Genomic DNA, 19,697 nt, shown 5'->3' on the forward strand with positions numbered 1-19,697 from the left:
CACACCAGGCCTGCTCCTTTCAGAACCTTACCTGTGTTATTTCTTCTGCCCAGCTTTCCTCCTTACACAGACGCTGGCTCTTCTAGGAAAACTGCAGTACCAATTAAGATCGGTTTTCAGCCCCCAGCCCATATTCCCAGCTCCCTCTCTGTCTCATTCTTTTTTCTCCCTGACCTTTGACAGACTCTAATGGATCATCTCTTCGTCTCCCTCACTGCCATGGAAGCACTATGAGGTCCCAGCTTGACTATCTTCGTGCTGTACTCCTGGTCCAGAAAACGGTTTGGGGGCATATAGCAGCCACTCATTACATGTGTGTGAGTTGAGTGGAGCTGGAAGGCTGGAAGCTTGAAGCATGCCTCTCTGCCAGCCTCCAAGTGCTCTGTGAGGTCCAGGTGGCCAGACTTACAAGGGCTCCCTCAGCCCTTCATCCTTAAAAAGACAAGGCTAGTGGACACCAGGAAAAAGCACAGCATAGCCGGGACTGTTGCAGGAGGTTGAAGGTGTTGACCGACAGCTGGCTCCTGGCATCTGCATCACCTTGGCAGCCTGTTGAGCCAGGGCGGAATTCTCCTTCCTGCTCCTCTGTGTGAGGAGAGGATGCCTCCCTGTGAATAAGGCTCAAGTCTGAACTCCAGGGAGGATGCTGTTTTGGACTGGCTCTTAGGGTGATGCTTTGTGGTTGTGCAAAACCCGGAACAGTGAGGGCATTAGGACCAGGAGCGAGACTCACGCTTGGCTCCCGTTGTGTCTGGCAGAGGGTTCGTGCAGAGCTGGAGCTAAGTGTGAAAGGAAACGGGGCAGTGCCTGCCGGCTTTAGGCTTTACGTCTGTTGGTCTGGACTGACTCAAGGCGTCCAAAAGAGGATGTCTATCATCTGGCTACTCGCCCCAGACATCCCATAGAACCTTACCATTCATGCAGAGGGGGGAAGAAACACGGGACTAACCACCAGAGCAGAATGGACAAGAGCAGGGTGAGAAGGGGCAAGCAACACAACCAGAGACCCTTTTCAGAAGACAATTGACAAAATCCAGAGAGGACCAGGGGCAGCCCCAGGCTCTTGTGGCTTTCTGGTTCCAAGGGAAGTGGGTCCTACAACTGCTGTTGGCAAGTGTCAGATGGAATAAAAGGAGCAGGTGACTGGCTGCAATGAGCAGCCCAGACTCAATGACAAGCTTGACCTGATCAGGACCCGCTGCTCTGGGCAAGTGGCTGCGACATGCTCCTGAGGAAGAGACCCAGGAACGGACGCTGCAGGCTTCAGTTCCTCCTGCTCTTGCTGACACTCGGATGTGTCCTGATGATGGTGACCATGCTGTATCCTCCCCGACCCACGCAGCACCAGGCTGTCACAACCCAAGCCAGCAAACACAGTTCTGACATGGGGTATCGCCTGGACTATGGGGACTCCCAAGAATGGGTTCTGGAGGCTGAAGAAGAGAGTGAGGAGGACAGCTTCTTGGACGGCCTTCTGCCCTTCATCTCCCTGCAGGAGGATCAATTGCTGGTGGTTGTGGCCTCACCCATGGCTAAGAGGAATCAGAGCCAGCACCCGAGATGGGGCAGCTACCAGTTCATCAAACATCCGAGCAGGAGGCGGGATGAGGAAGCCCCTGAGAGGGATTGGAGGACTGAGGAGGATGGGGAGGACTCAGAAGAGTCGCTGACCCCACTCAGCCTGGACACAGAGAGCCTCAACAAGGCACTCAGTGACTACCTGTCCCTGAAGAGAGTCCTGCCTGAGGTGCGGCACCCTATGTAAGTAAGACCCCTGCGTTCCTTCTCTGGTCTACTGTGTGATTCAGGGATAGCAAAGTCAGGAGTTCTGACTATCTGTCATCTGCCTCTCCCATCCTTGGGACAGCGGCCTCTGAGATGTGGTCCCCATCAGCCTTGCTGATGAAGTGATAAAATTAAAGATCCTCAAATCCCATCTCAGACCTGCTCAGCCAGGAACCTCAGATCCACAGATCTGCCTCTAACAATTCCTGAAGGAGAGACGATCTCTTCCCAGTCCTAGGTTCTAGTTCCACTGCTAATGCCCCTGGGTCACGAGGCTTTAATAGGGAGATGGAAGCACAATTCTTCAAGGGTCCTCCCAGCTCTCATGCTGGACGTTCAGTTTTTCACATTGGTTTATTATTAGTGTTTGCCTTTATCTGGGATCAGAGAAGCAACTGCAAACATGGTAAGAAATGCTTATTTACCTCTCGCCATGTGTCTGGTTTTAATATAAGCTTTCTGCATGCAATCCACAAGGTCCTAGAAAGTCCTCTGCATTACTTTAGCTTCATGCCTAGTTTGTACAGTAAAAAGCAAGGAACAGAGAGGCCCCATGGCTTGCCCACTGTCACACAGCTGATAAGCTTCAAAGTAGGAATTTGAATTCAGGCATTTAAGCACCAGTTGGTCCTGAAGCACCACCCTCTACCACACTCCCCCATCCCATCAAGAAAAGAACAGTTCCTATGTCTGGGAGTTCATATACTGTACCCAGCTCAGCCTGCTGGGTGCCCCACCCCAGGAGTGGGAAGTGTTTGTGACTTGCAGATCTGCTCATTCTCTAGCCCCTGCTTCCCCTCCCACCATGGACAGCCAGAGGCAGGCAAGAGATTGCCTACCCAAATCCAGAAACAGCGTGGCTGGGTAGCCAGAGTGGCCTTGGGCCCTGCCCTAGAAGCCACGACTCTTTCCACAGCCCAGAATTTCTGGAAAGCAAGCTTATCTTCTACCCCTGGAAGCGAAAGGACACATTGCAGTGACAGTTGGGAGCAGGGCTATGAGACTTTGGACCCCTGACTGCTCTCAGCCTGGCTGCCCTGTCACTGATTACCTAAGAGCACAGATATCCTTAGGTTGTGTGTCCTGGAGCACTCACCTGCCCTTGGAGCACCCACCTGCCCATAGTCCCAGCTCTGTGATGCCGACTTCTCACCCTGGATTTAAAAGTTCTGTCCAGAACCTCCCCCACTCCAGTTTGAGGCTCCCTCTGAACTCACAGCACATCACAGAACAGATACTAAATAGCCATTAGCGTGTTTGTTTGTGCCGCGCCTACTTCTGCCACTGTGCCGAAAGCCTGCAGAAGGTCAGCATAGCTGCGCACTGCATGTCTCAGCAGCCAGCACACAGCTCCCTGCACAAAAATGACTGCTGGATGAAGGAGCAAATCTCCAGTTCTGTCCATGTGTGTTGTCATTGGCTGAGAGAAAAAGGGAAGGACTTTATTCTGTAAACAAGAAATGTTGGCTCTGGCTTTGGGGATGTGGGTGTGACTCTGTCTCCAGAGCCCTCTACATATGCACACTCGTGTGTGAACTGCGTGTATGCATGTGCGCATGTGCACTGTGCATGCATTATGTGTTGAGTGCATTTTATGCTATGTACGCTAAATAAATATGTGTTGTATGTAGAACATGTGTATAGTAGTTTGGGGTTTTGTCCATGCAGGTTGTGTGGGGGGGTCATACCACCGTGCATCATCATAGGGCACAGGTGTGAGCTATGTAGGTACGGCGTCATGTGTGTATGCATGTTGTGAATGTGTACTGACATGTACAGTGATACAAATATGTAGGGTATCTATTGTGCATTGGAGCATGTATTATGTGGAGCTGTGTGTGTTTGATGTGTGTTTGTCTTGTATGTGTTTGTGTAGTATGTATGTGTGTGCCTATTTTATATGTATTATGTGCCTTTGTGTGCATAGTGCCAGTGTATGTATTGTAAGTACTTTATGTGTTGTAAATGTGCCGTATGTGCACTGTATGTGAGACACGTGTGCATGTGTTATGCATTTATTATGTAGTAATAGTAAATGGTATGTTGTGAGTGTAGTAAAAGGGGTGCCTCTTGTGGCACGAGTGCCATGCACAGGTGTAGATGTGTGGCATACATGAGTAGACTGCACATACCTATAGTATGTGCTGTGTGTTTGATGTGATGTGCACATGTACTGTGCCTATATACATACGTATACATTATGAAACTGTTTATTTTCCATGATATATGGGGCACGTGTGTGTTCTTTGTATTGTAAAATGTTTCTTGCAATAGTCATGTGCTTGTGTTCGAGTGTGTTGCTTGTAGTGTGATGTGCATGTGTGAATTGGGGGGAGGGTTGGTGGTACAAGCAGATACAGATACACCTGGTATGTTAGACATAAACAAGCCTGTACACTTGTATATATACCTTGGGCAGACCACTTTGTTGGCTCTTTCTTCCCTCCATGGTAACCACTGCATTTCAATTGTCTGGGCCATTTTAACCCTGAAAGACTCTGGCAGTCAAGAAACCTCTCTGTCTCAAGTGAAACACATAATTGGGTTCTCCATCCCAGGGTTTTCATAGTTACCAGCGCTATGTAGCGGTGGACAGCGCCCTCTGCTGGCTGTCATCGGTGAGAGCTCCCATCTGCTACCAGACCCCAGATCTCCCAGTCCACAGAAGGCTCCTGGATACCCAAGAGTCCCTGCAAAGTCAGGCAAAACCCCTATCCTCTATCCAAGCTGGCAGCGCTCTCCTTCCCTCCACCTTCCAGTGGGTGGAAAAACAAGAAATGCTGCAGATAAGCATCTGTCTGCTGTGTGGGGCCCTGAGCTTTCCTCCCAGGGCTGGGAGACCTCTGCCTCTTGTGTCCTCTCTCCCACAATCCTCCAGTCTCCAGGCTTCCTGCAAGCTCCACAACTCCTAACCCAGACACATCCTTCTAACCTTCACCCAGACCCCGCCCTGCCCTGGCGTTTGTCAGTCTCCTTGCTAGGTTACAAATTTCCTCTAGGACCGTGGTTGGAGGTCAGTTTGCATAGGAGGCATTCAGGACAATTACCGATAATACAGGATGGGAATAGTAAAATATTAGTGTAAATGGAGCCAAAAGACAGGCTCTGGGACCAGGCATGATGGTGCATGCCTCTGCCTCCAGTGTTTGGCGAAGGGAGGCTACGGCAGGAGCATTGTGCGTTTGAGCACAGCCTGGGCTACACAGTGAGACCTTACCTCAGAACAAATGTCTCAGGAAAGAGAGTCAAAACTCTAGCGAGTGGACACTTAATACACGCTGGAGACTCTAGTGAGTGGGGCTCAGTTCCTCAGTCAGCTTCACAGATCTGTGCAGAGGGTTTCGTTTGATGAATGAGAGAGATCAAGATGTAGAGAGGTGAATGGAGTGGTGCCACGCGACCTGACAGCCTGTTTGATGCCATCATGATGGACTCCGAATCTGCCAAATCCCAGATCAAACCTGGGCAAGTCATCTAGGCTACAAGCATTTAAGCTTGCCAGTCTTCAAGCCAGCTACCTCCCACGGCCCTGAGAGCACGTGGGCGGATGACTACCACAGTGCCCAGAGTAGCACGTAGGAGCTGAAGCTGATCAATGGCTCATCCGGGATGCTGGAGGGCCACAAGCGACCTACAACAATGCCCATCTGACTTAATACTTAGGGAGCCATCCAAGCTCCCAGAAAGCTTGTTGAAGTCACAGGTTCAGGCACCCTCCATGGGTTCCTGGGTGCTGCAGCTGCTCTAGAGACTCATCCATTTTCAAGAACACCTTGTAAAGATCCTACTGAGGGCAAAAGCCAGACACAGAGGCCCCCAAGGCAACATCCATGGAAGAGTGTAAACTGTACATACCACCATGCTTTATAGGATGGTTCAAACTCACTGTGATGGCTGTACTATGGGGAAGGGACACACACACAAACACATGCGCATGCACACACACACACAAACACATGCACACACACGCACACACAAACACATGCGCACACACACACATACACACACACCAAAACACACAAACAATATACAGAGAAAGACCTTTGACGGGAGCTAGAAGCTGAGTGAGGCAGGGGGTTAACTAGACCTTGAAACTGCTGGCACTGAGGGCCAAGAGTCACGTGTGTCCTGCTCACTGGTGTCCCACATCACTGACAGCTTGCAGGGTTCTCCCAGTTACCCCACCTCCACTCCCTTTCTGATTGCCCTGGCTTCCAGAGTAGATAAGGAGGGGGCCTTATCAAAGACACTTCCAGGGAGGCAGCGTTTTGCATCTCAAAGTCCAGGCCAGGGGCTCTGCCACTCTGTGTTTAATACTTGGGTTGCCATCCATGCACCCAGAAGGCTTGTCATAGGTCCAGGATCCTGCTCTGAAGATGCTATGGGAACCCTGTTCAAATTCAACTCTCTGGGCAAGGTTGGCCAGAGCAGGGGTCCTTGAACTTCAGCATGGCCATGAACTTAGAGCAGTGCATTGGCAGGCAGAGCCGGATTCAGGGGATCGGGGCTGCAGCCTGAGATGCTAAGCTTCAGTGGTCCACAGGCCCTACTTACCGCAGCCAGGGGCTACACCAGCGAGTCCTAATTATGTGCGTGGTTTGTTTGCCTACCACGTGTGTTAGAACACAGACATCTGGATTCTGTGCCCCACCTCATATTTGATTCATCCAAGGAAAGTGGCTCTAGATGCAGGCAGACTGAAAACCAGGAGTTTAATTGCATTAGTGGTCCCCAGCCTTGAAAGCATGGGAAGAGTTGGAGAGGGGTGTCTTCTTCTGAGTCAGGATCAGAGTGGGGAAGGGAAGTTTTGGTGGTAACTGTGCGGTTAGGCAGACAGTAGGGCTACAGTTCACAAAGTCCATTCAGTTCCCTGTGATGCCTGGGGCATGATTCACTGGCTCCTTCCCATAACCCCGTTTTATGGATGAGGAAGTTGAGGTTATATATATTGCATACTCAGGAAGAACTAATGAATCAAAAGAATTGTTAAAGGGGGATGAGTTATTAAAACAGCAGATGACTTGGAGACAACGGAAGGAAGTGCGGTCCTCAGAGATGTCACCTCACTTTTCCGAATTTCAGAAGGGACTGGCCCAGGAGTTGAAGCCTGTGGTCACTCTTGGTCTCCTCTCTGCTGGGTATATGGGAAGAAACTCTTAAGATGCCCTCAGCAAAGTGAGTGGAAGTGGAATCTGGCTTTGTCACACCGTTTCCACTGCACCACCAGCCATGGGCACAGTGAGGCTCCTCTCGATGCCCATAGTGGACAGAGCTCATCCCTAGGCCCATAAACCCACCCCACATGAACTTGACACCCCTTCTGGCCACTGTGCTTGCCTCACCCACGGCTCCTTCTTCAGACCCTCTGGCCACCAGGAGCAAATTAATAGATTCCTGTCCCTCCTAGAACCATCTGGCATGCTCTGAGCCACAGGACTCTGCCAGTGTTTAGTTCACAATATTTGGTTCTGCATTGAAGAGGTGTGTTGAGGGAGCTGGGCCTGCACACGCCCCATAGGCAGAGCCCACTCAGAGTTCTGTTAGTCCTCTGTGATACACCCAAACAGTCCACGGTGGTCTTCTGGCTTCCTAGTACCTAAGGAGGTGGTCCATGCAGCCTGTGTGAATCCTGAAGTCTGTGAGAGCTTCTTCGTTGGAGAGGAGGTAGGGTCTGTGTAGAGCTGCATGGAGCCGCACCTGATGGTGATGTGTAGAGAGCTGTGTGGAGCCGCACTTGATGGTGCTGGCTTCCGCTCTCCGCGATCCCGAAAGCGAGTGCTCTCTGTGATAATCAACTCCTTATATGGCTAAGGCCTGACTTATGCTATTATCACACAATGATCGTCAGCTGCTTGCATATGCGTGGACATATGGACAGTGCCCACCTGGCAATCCGGGGTTGGCGGCCTGTGCCTATTTAAGGGCTGGGAGAGGTTTGCCCAGGCGGAGAGGGAGAGAGAGAAAGGGAAAGAGAGAGAAGCTGTAAATAAGGTCCTGAATAAACTGCTTGCAAGAAGAGCTCCGGTGTTGCGTCTTCCTTGCTGGTTGAGACGGGCGCGACAGGCCTGTCCACGCTGCTTCAGGAGACCCTCCTGGTTGTGATGGGGCCTACGCTCTTTGCCCATCAAACCCATAGAACCCGTGTCTGCCTGTATGGTATAGCCACTCATACTGCCCATCCACCTCCCCACCACTTCTCTCACTGTGAAGAAAAAAATATACTTAGGCCTGGTCATCAAACTCAGAAATTTTTGAAACAGGACACTCTTTGAAATCGCACCTTCTCAGAGTGTCTGCCTGCTAGAAAGGGACCCTAAAGAATCAAGAACAAAAGCCATTTTTAATCCCAGCACTTGGAAGGCAGAGGCAGGTGGATCTCTGTGAGTTCCAGAACAGCCTGGTCTACAGAATAAGTTTGAGGACAGCCAGGGATACACAGTGAGGGACTGTCTCTAAAAACCAAACGAATAGAACAAAAAGCAAGAACTGCAAATCCCAAGACCAAAAGGGCCTTCACAGCAGCTCTCAAAGCACAGCTATGGAGATGGACAGCAGCAGACATGTCCTTCCTGGGGCTTTACAAGGGCCACTCAACCTCACAGCGACCTTTGTAAGCTGGTGCTGTCGTTCCCATCAGGAGATCATCACAATCTAAAACAAACGACAAGTCCAGGGTCATCTGCATAGCTGGCCGGAGAGACTTCTGTGCTACAGAGGATGCTCTGGGAGATCAAACAGAAGTCAGTGGCCTGAATGTTCAGCTCTTTCATAGCTCCTGACTGTAGAACCCACAGCGACAACTGTCTGAAGGAGGCTAGAACAGAAAGACCACCTCCTCCAAAGGGGTTGCAGCTGTGTGCCTGACTTGATGCTAAGCACCTGTGGGACTTGCTGCTCACAAACGCTCTGCAACGACATCTGTGGGCATTTCTGTCCTGAGGAGAAGGGAAACCTAACATGGTAGTCAGTGAGGGTCCATGCTGTAGAGCAGTTGGTAAAATAGCAGTATTTGGCCCGGTGGTGGTGGTGCACACCTTTAATCCCGGCACTCGAGAGGTAGAGGCAGACAGATCACTGTGAGTTCAAGGACAGCCTGGTCCACAAAACAAGTTCCAGGAAGACAAATAATAATAATAATAATAATAATAATAATTATAATTATAATAATAACAACAACAACAAAATAATAGTATTCAACAACCATGGTGGTCCATGCTGTGATCTTACCTCTGGGGAGGCTGAGGCCTGGGGCTTCAAGACTAGCCTAAGCTACATAGTAAGACCTATCACATATATATATACATACATACATACATTACATACATAAGGGTTAGCCGTGTAGCTCAGTGGTAGAGCACTCCCCTAAGTAAGTGAGCTCCATGCAGCACTGACAAATTAATAGATACATACATACGTATATAAACCATGACTGACAGACTGATGACGGAGCGCTCACGCTTGCATTGTTTTCTCACACTAGGCTCAAGTAGGAAAAAATCATCCTAATTTTTATAATAAGGAAACTGATACCTCCAAGCACTGAGCAAGGCCAGAAAAATGGTGTAGCTGTTAAGAGCACTCATTGCCAGGCCCAAAGACCTGAGCTCAATCCCTGGAACCTACATGGAAGAAGGAGAGAACTCCTCCAGCAAGCTGTTCTCTGACCTCCAGGCATGCGTGCCCCCGCACCCCGTAAAACCCTACAAACGTTGGATGCAGTGGTTACTTTTCTCATCTCTATGACTGAAAAGCTAACAGAAGCACCACAAGGAAGGGGAACATATTTGAGCTTCTTTTGGCTCACGATTCATGGGATTAAGTCGACCACGACTGGAACGGCATGGCGACCAGAGGAACCTGGCTTCTCGCGCGGTACTGACTAGCAAGCAGTGTATAACCCTCAATCTTACCCCTAGTGGGCTGCTACCTCTGTTGCTGGGTCCTCAAGCTGGGTCACTTACCAGCTATACAAACGACTCTTTGTCCACTCCCAAAACCTTATAGGGAAGACAGTTCCCTCTGGGTATGTTAAGATTATTTTGTTTATCTTGAGGGTGATTTTGTTTATTTTGGTGATGATTTCAAAATTGATGATAGAGGATCAAATCTTAGAAAACTGATGATTCGTGCTCATATGTTTATTTTTTCACACCAGGTTTAACTGTACAATGTTTGTAACTTCTTGGGAGTCTTAAATTATCACAAGATAAAAAATTACAAACTAAACCAGATATTTAACTTTTTAGATAGATATTATTCCATGAATCATCAGCAGAGCTCTGACATCTGAGGTAGAGAGTTAGAAGGTGCTGTTGAAATCCCAGGAGAGCCACCGAATCGTAACAGTGATGTGGCTGTAGTGGGCCAGCCAGGGTTGAGGAGTGAGGGGCCTGGGCTGACTTCTCTGCAGAATCTCCTCCTTGGGGGCTCCCTAACTCTCTTCCTCTGCAGGTGTCTACAGCAGCACCCTGCAAGTGGCCTGCCTACAGCCAGCGTCATTCTCTGCTTCCATGATGAAGCCTGGCCCTTGCTCTTGAGAACCGTACACAGCATCCTGGACACAGCACCCAAGGCCTTGCTGCAGGAGATCATTATTGTAGATGACCTCAGCCAGCAAGGTAACTGAAGTTGACTTCTGGATCACTGGGAGTGGCTGCCCTTCAGCCAGAAGGGAGGAGGGAAGGACAAGACAGGAGGGAGGGGGAGTTCCGTAAAAGAAAGAGTTCAAGGCCATAGACAAGGTTCCCTGGACGTGGAGCTTCAGGTGGGAGCTTCAGGTGACAAGGGAACACATACTCCACCGTGAGTAATTTATTGTGTCATTGTGTTTTATCACAACAATAAAAACCTAAGACAAGCTTCCTCCCAAGTCCTCAGCTTCAGCCCTTCCTACTTGAGGGCATCTGGATCCTTGGCTAGCAGCTAAGCCACAGTCTTTGCATCTGTCCACAGCTGGAAGTGCCCGTGGTTTCTCATCTCCTCTACATCCTCTTCTCAGACTCATCCTGCCGCTGGGGGAAACCTCTGAGACAGCACCTCAGTGGCTACCAGCTGCAGTTTCATGACCCTCTGTTCTTAAGCCCCTTGTCTGCTGTCTTCAGCTGGGATCTCTGGATGGGAGCTAAAACTGGAATGTAAGAGCAAGTGGTTTTCTTGAGCGGTGATCTTGACCTCAGTTGCACTTCTCTCCTCTTCCTGTTTTCCACTCCTCCAGCCTAGTGGCTAATACAGAGAATTGTGCACCATCCCAAACTTTAGAAATGACCACCTTTAGTAACACATTGGAGGCTCAGAATCTGGTACCCACTGGGGTCTCTAAGTCTGCAATGCTCATCACAGTCCTGTGGCATCCACGACCCCCATTGACAGGACCCTGTTGATTCCAGAACAACTGAAGTCTGCTCTCAGTGACTATGTGGCCAGGCTGGAGGCTGTGAAGTTGCTCAGGAGCAACAAGAGGCTTGGCACTATTGGAGCCCGGATGCTGGGGGCCACCATGGCCACAGGGGATGTGCTGGTCTTCATGGATGCCCACTGTGAGTGCCACCCTGGATGGCTGGAGCCTCTCCTCAGCAGAATAGCTGATGACAGGTAATTCATTCCATCCAGGATCTTCAAAGCAAGGAGTGGATCTGGGAGAGACAGCCCAGGCACAGTTACTCTAAGAACAGACTATCTACCCACCATTTGAGAAGCACCTTGGTTTCCACTGATCGCTATTCCTTTGGATTTCCAGACAGTTGGGTGTTGTAAGAAGTGTGGGGAGTTACCGTTAGAAGGAAGGCTAGAAGACAGCTTCTACAACGTCTAAATGAGCCAGTCCTGCTAAGCTGCATAGGAAGGGCAGTACACACCATGCCTGCCATGACTCCCCAACTTTGCCAGTTTCCATTGGGGGCACAAATTCCTAAACTAGCCTAGAGCACAGGTCACCTATGCCCAGGAAGAAGGCATTCGATTTCCCCATCACTGGTTTTCCCAACAATTAACTTTCTTTACTCCTCTGTAGTGTCCACAGTGCTCCTAATTTTCTAACTAAACCAAGCCCTGGGGGATGTGGAATTGAGAGGGTCACACTACATCCCACAAGTTAGCACTGCTTTGACCCTATCATGCTATCTTTCCCACTCCCTCTTTTTCATCTCCACTTCTTCCTAAGCCTCACCTATCCGTCACGCCCCTCAATATGACTATCGTATTCAGAAAACCTAACCCTGGTGACTAGCTCCCCTAGGAGTGTGGGGAGAGGCTCACCCAGTCAATACCCATGCCACTCAAGCTGGCCTGAGACACGGTAGGACCTCCTGGCTCCCAGCCAGATGGAACTGCCAGAACCAGAGCTCCTGGTTCTTGTTCTTGCAATCTATGCTTGGTCTCATTAAGTTGGGGTGATCACACAGTAAAGAAAAATTTCTAAGCCAAGACAGAACCATTTGTCCCAATTCCATGATGGACATCTCCACTTGTTCTTGGCCCATAGCCCCCTAAGTAAAGGAATTGTGTACTAAGTTTAGCAACAGACTGAGTACAAGAAAGTTCACCAAGCCTAAAAGGAGGCTATCTTTGATTCTGTTCCAAGTACCACCTCCCTCAAAATCCTAATCCCTTGCAGATCAGATTTCCGGACCATTCCCTGTGAACAGTTCCTACCCTGCTGTCACAGATGGGTGACTCAGGGGCACCTTGGAGATCATCTTGCCCTGCCTCATGACCTCGTGTTGGAATCTTTTGGGAACTAAGCAATGCTGTTGTCATGTCCCACTTTTCAGCGACTCCCGTCCCTGACCCGTGGAGAGGCTCAGGCAGGTGTTCATGCTTTTGTTTCACAAGGAGGGAAACTGAGACTCAGAGAGGTGGAACCATGTGTGAAGGGTGTGAAGGACGGGTGTCTTGTCGGGTTGTCTGGTACTGAGGTGATCTCTCCTTAAGAACCACTGAGGCTGTTCAAAGAGAAATGGCTCTGCTTGCCCTTTCCCTGGTGCTGGGACGCTAAACACGTATCTCCTTCCTGTCAGTTTTTGTATGTGTGCCCCTCAGAGCCCCATAGTCCTCATTGTAGGCAGAGACAGGTGTATGCAGCAGGACATTGGCTGTTATCCACAGGATACACTGAGAAATTTCAGGAGCCTCTTTTCTGACTGTCCTGTTACTTCTCTGGCCCACCCCCAGAACTTCTGGTCTTGGGTGTTTGATACGGTCTTCTCATCACTGTTCTCTGGGATTTCACTATCTTTCTGTCCTCTCACAGCCTCTTCCTGGCTCCTGATCTGTAGTAGGAGCTGTGGGCCTCTTCCCACAGCCCGGCTCATGGTTGCCTGGCTAGCTTATGCCCCAAAATAACGACACACAAACTCTATTCTTTTAAACACTGCTTGGCCCATTTCTGTTCATGTATGTAGCACCCCAAGGAGCGCTTACCGGGAAGATTCTAGCCTACGTCCATCCTGGGTCAGAGCTTCATCGCATCTGCCGGGGAGAGGGGAGCATGGTGCATGGCGTCTGCTCCAGAGAGCAGAGCTGTCGAGTCTGAGCTCACTTCCTCTTCCTCCCAGCATTCTATTCTGTTCACTCCACCCACCTAAGGGGTAGCCTATCAAATGGGCCAAGGCAGTTTGTTTATTGACAAATGACCTTCCTGCATCATTTCCCTTTTTTCTGTTTAAACAAAAAAAAAAAAAAAAAAGGAAGGCTTTAACATTAACATAGCAAAATTACATATAACAAAACAGTTATCAAGTAAAAATTACAATATTTACATCTATTTTATCTTTATCATAACTAAGGAAAACTATAACTATAACTATCTATCTATTATTCAACTCCATCAAAGACTCCAGAAGAATACAATATTACCTAAGCAAACAAAAAGTAAGCAACTTCTAAACTCTAGAAATGACAGAGACATCTCACTGCCTGGACAGTCACCCAAAGTTCCTCTGTACCGTTGGGGCATCCATCTTCGGCCTAAAGGCCCATAGTATCCAGAGACGTTTCCATGAAGCAGGAAATTTAAAGGCAGTTCAGTCACTATCTGCTGTGTCCTGCAGAATGTCTCGCAGACTCTTTCATGAATCAGGAACCCCGAAAGATCATCTCACCTTTAGGCAAGTTCAGCAGTCCTCTCTCTGCGGGTTCTTTGTGTCCAGTTTATAAAATAGTCCAGGCAAGAGCAGTTTCTTGCCCAAATGGCTATCAAACTCCATAAGGATCCTCTCCGATGCCCATCTTCTTCTTGAAGTAGATTGGTGCTGCCAGGAGCAGAGTGTCTCATTGTCATGAAAAACCCTAAGTTATTAAAACATTTAAAATACCATATTCTCTAGCCTTTGAAAGATATGATGAATGCCTATCTGAAATATATGCATGCACATCTAGAAAATCTAACTAACATGACTACAAACTTGACTATTATTGATAATTATCCATTAACAACCTATACACATTACATTTTTAAGTGAACTACACAATCACAATACCTTAATCAATATCAGAAATACATATACATATAATAAAATTGACCTTAAATTAATATCAGTAAACCAAGATTCATATCAATGCAAATTATTCACATCTATATCATCTCCGTCTTGAAATGTAAAAGAACATTTATAAACAATATTTGGGAATATGGGCGCAGTTATTTCTCTCCAAACTGCTTCCTGCTGAATGGGGGCGCTGTTAATCAAGTCTTTCATGGTATAACCTGTGTGCTAGGTTCCTCTCAGTCGGCAGTTGAGCAAAGTAATTTTTTGAAGGTGTTCACAGCAACCCTTCAGGAGGACGTGGTCTATCATACCATATCGTGATCAAAGAAGCAATCCACAGTGTCTCATCTTCTGTGAAAACAAAAGAAGAAACTCTTTTCCAAAGTATCATATCCTTAGATCCAAATTCTGAAGTCAAGGTATTTTGAAAATATCTATCTTGGATTAGTTCAGCAGCATTTATAAACAAATATCTTTTAGCAGATGTTGCTCTTTCCTCAGCATTCAAACAATTCAAAGAGAGCATAATAGCATACAGTATCAAGATTTTCTGTGTACTTCCCATCTTTGTGCGGCTTTATTTTAACTCTATTTTGTTTATTTTTACTTTTGTTTTATATTTTCTGTATATCTTTGTCCTGGAATAACTCTTTAGACCAGGCTGTCCTTGAACTCTCAGAGATCTGTCTGTCTCTGCCTCCCAGGCATTGGGATTAAAGGCGTGTGCTACCACACCTTGAAGTCACAGAGGTCAATCTCCCTCTGTCTCCCAAGTGTTGGGATTAAAGGTGTGTACTACCACACCCAACTCTCTTTCTTCCTTATTTTTTTTAAGAACTTTTAGCCTGCATATACTTTTAACACACTGTAAACAATTTAGAAATTTTCTTTGTCTTTGAATCTCTCTTTACTGTATATCTCTCTTTTTCTGACCACGAGTCTTTAATTTACCAAGCGATATCAGTAGGACGAAAGCTGTGGCTTTGACAACTGGATCCAGCACATTCCTTAGCTTTCCAGCCTCATGGCTGAGGTACTGGCTGTAGCCATGTTAATCACCACAACTCTGTGGCGTTTCAAGGTCCTTGCCAGCACACAAGCTACAACACTCAAATGCTCTCTCTGTAGCTGATCTCCTGCCTCAAAGAGTCAGAGTTTGCCCTGGCAGGACGACCCAAAAAGACAGCATTTGTAAACAGCACATTTTTTTCCTGCTACGGCTGAAAACCGAAAAGCATGCGTTCAGCTTTTCACCAACACCGTTTTAAGTATTTCGTGGTAGGACCTCTTAAATGAGCTGCAAGGTTTCACAGCTGAAGCTGAGTCAGGAAGCCTCTCTTAGATGAGAGCACTTGCTTGCATCTAGCAAGCAGAGCAGACCCGAGAAATTGCTGCTACCAAGAAAACACGCTTTACTCTATTCTTTCCCAAGCTTTCTCAGGCTTTCTGTGGATGCAGTTATCCACGTGGGCGCCATCTGTAGTAGGAGCTGTGGGCCTCTTCCCACAGCCCGGCTCATGGTTGCCTGGCTAGCTTATGCCCCAAAATAACGACACACAAACTCTATTCTTTTAAACACTGCTTGGCCCATTTCTGTTCATGTATGTAGCACCCCAAGGAGCGCTTACCGGGAAGATTCTAGCCTACGTCCATCCTGGGTCAGAGCTTCATCGCATCTGCCGGGGAGAGGGGAGCATGGTGCATGGCGTCTGCTCCAGAGAGCAGAGCTGTCGAGTCTGAGCTCACTTCCTCTTCCTCCCAGCATTCTATTCTGTTCACTCCACCCACCTAAGGGGTAGCCTATCAAATGGGCCAAGGCAGTTTGTTTATTGACAAATGACCTTCCTGCATCACTGATCCACTCTCTTTTCTCAGGACCATCTTGTCCAACTCACTGAGAGCATGAAAGAAAGCCACCTCTGCAATCTGAGTGATCCTCTCTGGACTCCACACAGTGGCACACTGAACACTGGGCAAGTCTAGGATCCCCTTTCCTAGTCTGTGCAGTTTCTTCAAGGACTAGGCCCACCAGCTCTTCTGAGATGCCTGACATCTGCTCAAAGCACAGCACAGCACAGCACAACATAGCACAGCACAGCACAACACACCACAGCACAGCACAACACAGCACACCATAGCACACCACACCACAGCACAACACAGCACACCATAACACACCACAGCATAGCTGGGCACACTACAGCATGGCACAGCACAGCACAGCACACCCCAGCACAGCACAGCACAGCACACCCCAGCACAGCACAGCACAGCACACCCCAGCACAGCACACCCCAGCACAGCACAGCACAGCACAGCACACCACAGCACAGCACACCCCAGCACAGCACAGCACACCCCAGCACAGCACAGCAGAGCACAGCACAGCACAGCACACCCCAGCACAGCACAGCACAGCACAGCACACCTTAGTGAAAGCAAAAGTTCTCTGGCCTGAGTGTCAGAGCTATAACTGTGCTTTGAGAGAGAAGGTGGACGAGGCTGCTGCCTCTCCAGCCTGTGTCAGGAGACTTTCTCTCAACAGATGAGGATGCAGTGTCTCCAAAAGAGGAAAAGTCTCTAGGAGCTCTCATTACCCAGGAGCAGAAGGAGTATAGAGCAGAAAGCGTGGCAGCCGGGCAGTTGCTTTGCAGAGTCATAGCTTCCCCTACAGCCTGGTCAAAGACTCTGGAGTCCGTTACCAGCCCTGGTTCCCTGATCCTGACAGTGAGCTAGCTCTGGCCCTAGCCAAGGGGCAGTTTTGTCTGAATGTTTATTCCTCACTATCCTTTCTCTCCTCAAACATTTGCCAGAATACACTGATTATATCGTAACAAGACAGTTTTCTTTCTTACTGTTAAAGGCTTATTTATTTTTTATGCATGTATTTGTATATATGTGCATGTATGTGTATTTATGTGTAGCACAAGTGTGCTGTGATCACAGAGACTAGAATAGGATGTCAGTTTCTCTGGAGAGGAATGAAGTTAAGGGCCTTGTGAGCTCCTGACATGGGTGTTGGGAACTGAACCTGGATTCTTTGAAAGAGGCGCGCAAGCGCTCTTCCTAGCTGAGCCATCTCTCCAGTTCTGGAATGAGACATTTCAGCCTCTTATTTTATTTAAGGAAATTGTAAAATTAAATATGTTATTTTATAATATGTACGATATTTGAGGTGCTTTCTGGGTCTGAGTGGTAGATACAAAATCCCTATAACTGTACAAAGCAACCCTAAACCAAAACATCTGGTTTGGGGTGGTCTGGGGTTGCTGACCAATGGCAGCTTCCTTATAGAGCTGCAATGTGGAAGACCAAGGCTATCTGCCATATCCAGCTTCCAGCTGCCTTGTTCTGTCTGCCAGCTCTAACGCTAACCAAGCAAGGCAGAGAATCACACGTCTAAATAAGGGGGTTTCTAAAGGAAAGGGGAGGTTTCTAGGAAGAGCTAAATGACCGCATCATGCCAGGTTGTTTCCCACTCTCTGACTGCCCAGGGTCCTGTTGGAGGTGCATCAAGTCCTTCACATATAGCACAGTGCCATACAGACGAAATACAACATGGGTCACATGTTTAATGAAACCGTCATGTTATAAGGTAAAAACAGCTGAAAATAATTTTAATAATGTAAACACAGCATATTTAAAATGCAATATCAGTGTGGATTCAATATAAAATTATTGAAAGTTTTTACATCCTTTTTTTCCTATTAATTCTTCTAAATTGGGACAAAGCACAGCTTCAAGGCTGACAGGGGCAAACGGCCTGTGGCTGCTGCCCTGGGCCACACATCACATAGACCTTGTTCCTGTCCCCAGCTAGTGAGTCGCCTGCATCGTTGTTTATACTTTATTCTTTCCAGGAGCCGAGTTGTGTCTCCAGTCGTAGACGTGATTGATTGGAAGACGTTTCAGTACTCTGCGGCCAAGCAGCTGCAGCGAGGGGTGCTGGACTGGAAGCTGGATTTCCGATGGGAGCCCCTGGGGGAACAGGAGCAGAAGGCCCTCCCATCCCCCATCTGCCCTATCAGGTGAGGCGCTTCTCTGATCTCCACACCTGGATAGAAAGCCATTTCACCTGAGTCCCCATTTCCTGGTGAGAGTGCCGAGCACATGGGATGGGTATGAAAACCAAACAAGCCAATGTGTAAAAAGCAGTCAGCCAGCTGCAACGCTGCTGCCATTGTGATACCAATGGAGTCCAGTGAAACCCTTCCAGAAGCTTCGGTGGATGCCCAAGGTGAGGCTGAGGAGGAAGATGACTGACCTTGGCCCCAGACAACATAGCAAATACCTTGGTCTCAAGTCCCTGCTCAATGAAAAGGAAGAAAATAGATCCAGCCTCGAAAGTCGCTACTCCTGTGTCCTGTTTTGATTTCCGAACAATTATCTTTTTAAGTATTATTTTTAAGAAATTTTCTACCAGCTAGCAAACCACTTCAAATTTAGTGTGTAAGACTACAGCTATCCTTCAAGCTCCCAGACTCTGTGGGTCATGAGCTCTGGAGTGACTCAGCCAGGCTGGCTGTCTCTATTCCACTGTGCCCAAGACACATACAGATTAGATTCCCAACATATGACAGCAGAAATCCAGGTAGCCGGCTCTTAAGACCACCTATTTCCCTGATGTGTTAAAGTGGGTGGCTAGCACACATCTGTAGTCTACAACTGATAACCACAAATTCCCTCTAAAAACCAAGCATGTTGTCATAATGCACCGGGCTGCAGATGTGGTGGAGCCCACGCTGAGAGCAGTGACACCCTGACTGAAGAAATGTCAGTGCGCTGCACAAAGTGCAGCGACCAAAGCTGAAAGGCAGTGTGTCATGTATGCTCCTTTCTAAAATCCAAAAATTCTGAATTAAAACTCACACTAGGAGCCAGGAGTTGGTGGTCACACCCAATATCCCAAGGGAAGATTGTGAGTTTGATGCCAGCCTGTGCTGCCCAGTAAGACCTTGTCTCCAAAACCAAAACAAAGCGTAATCAGAGAAGCAAACAGAAACAGAGAGAAACAACAGCAATGTTGCACGAGGAGGGTGGCCCTTTGTTTGTCCCGGCTGCCCGGCTAGCTTACATCCAAAATAACCACACAGAAATTGTATTAATTAAATCACTGCCTGGCCCATTATCTCTAGCCTCTTATTGGCTGACTCTCACATCTTGATTTAACCCGTTTCTATTAATCTGTATATCACCACGAGGTTGTGGCTTACCAGGAAAGATTCAGCATGTCTGATTCTGGCTGCTCTATGGTGGTTCTCTCTCTCTGCTTTCTTTCTCCCAGAATTCAGTTCTGTCTTCTCTACCTACCTAAGTTCTGTTCTATCAACTAGACCAAGGTAGTTTCTTTATTCATTATTCAATAAAAGCAACACACAAACAGAGGGAACTCCTATACTGCAGCACCACGAACTTAAGAGAGGAATA

General features: G+C 48.1%; 1 protein-coding gene across 3 annotated transcripts in view; it reads left to right on the plus strand.

Annotated features, from left to right (window-relative positions):
- The first annotated feature begins 773 nt into the window (after positions 1–773).
- The window catches only part of Galnt15 (polypeptide N-acetylgalactosaminyltransferase 15), a 39,024-nt gene continuing 20,100 nt past the window's right edge, over positions 774–19,697 (plus strand). The window contains exons 1-4 of one of the 3 annotated variants that reach the window (XM_057770454.1): positions 774–1,761; positions 10,237–10,403; positions 11,172–11,376; positions 18,131–18,298. In XM_057770454.1, the coding sequence (XP_057626437.1) occupies positions 1,223–1,761; positions 10,237–10,403; positions 11,172–11,376; positions 18,131–18,298 (1,079 nt within the window). In that variant the 5' untranslated portion in view covers positions 774–1,222. Of the gene's footprint in view, positions 1,762–10,236; positions 10,404–11,171; positions 11,377–18,130; positions 18,299–19,697 lie in introns of those variants that run through there. The other 2 variants (XM_057770452.1, XM_057770455.1) reach the window with 2 other exon arrangements.

Source organism: Chionomys nivalis, chromosome 5, assembly GCF_950005125.1.
Source record: "Chionomys nivalis chromosome 5, mChiNiv1.1, whole genome shotgun sequence".
NCBI classification, from domain to species: Eukaryota; Metazoa; Chordata; class Mammalia; order Rodentia; family Cricetidae; genus Chionomys; species Chionomys nivalis.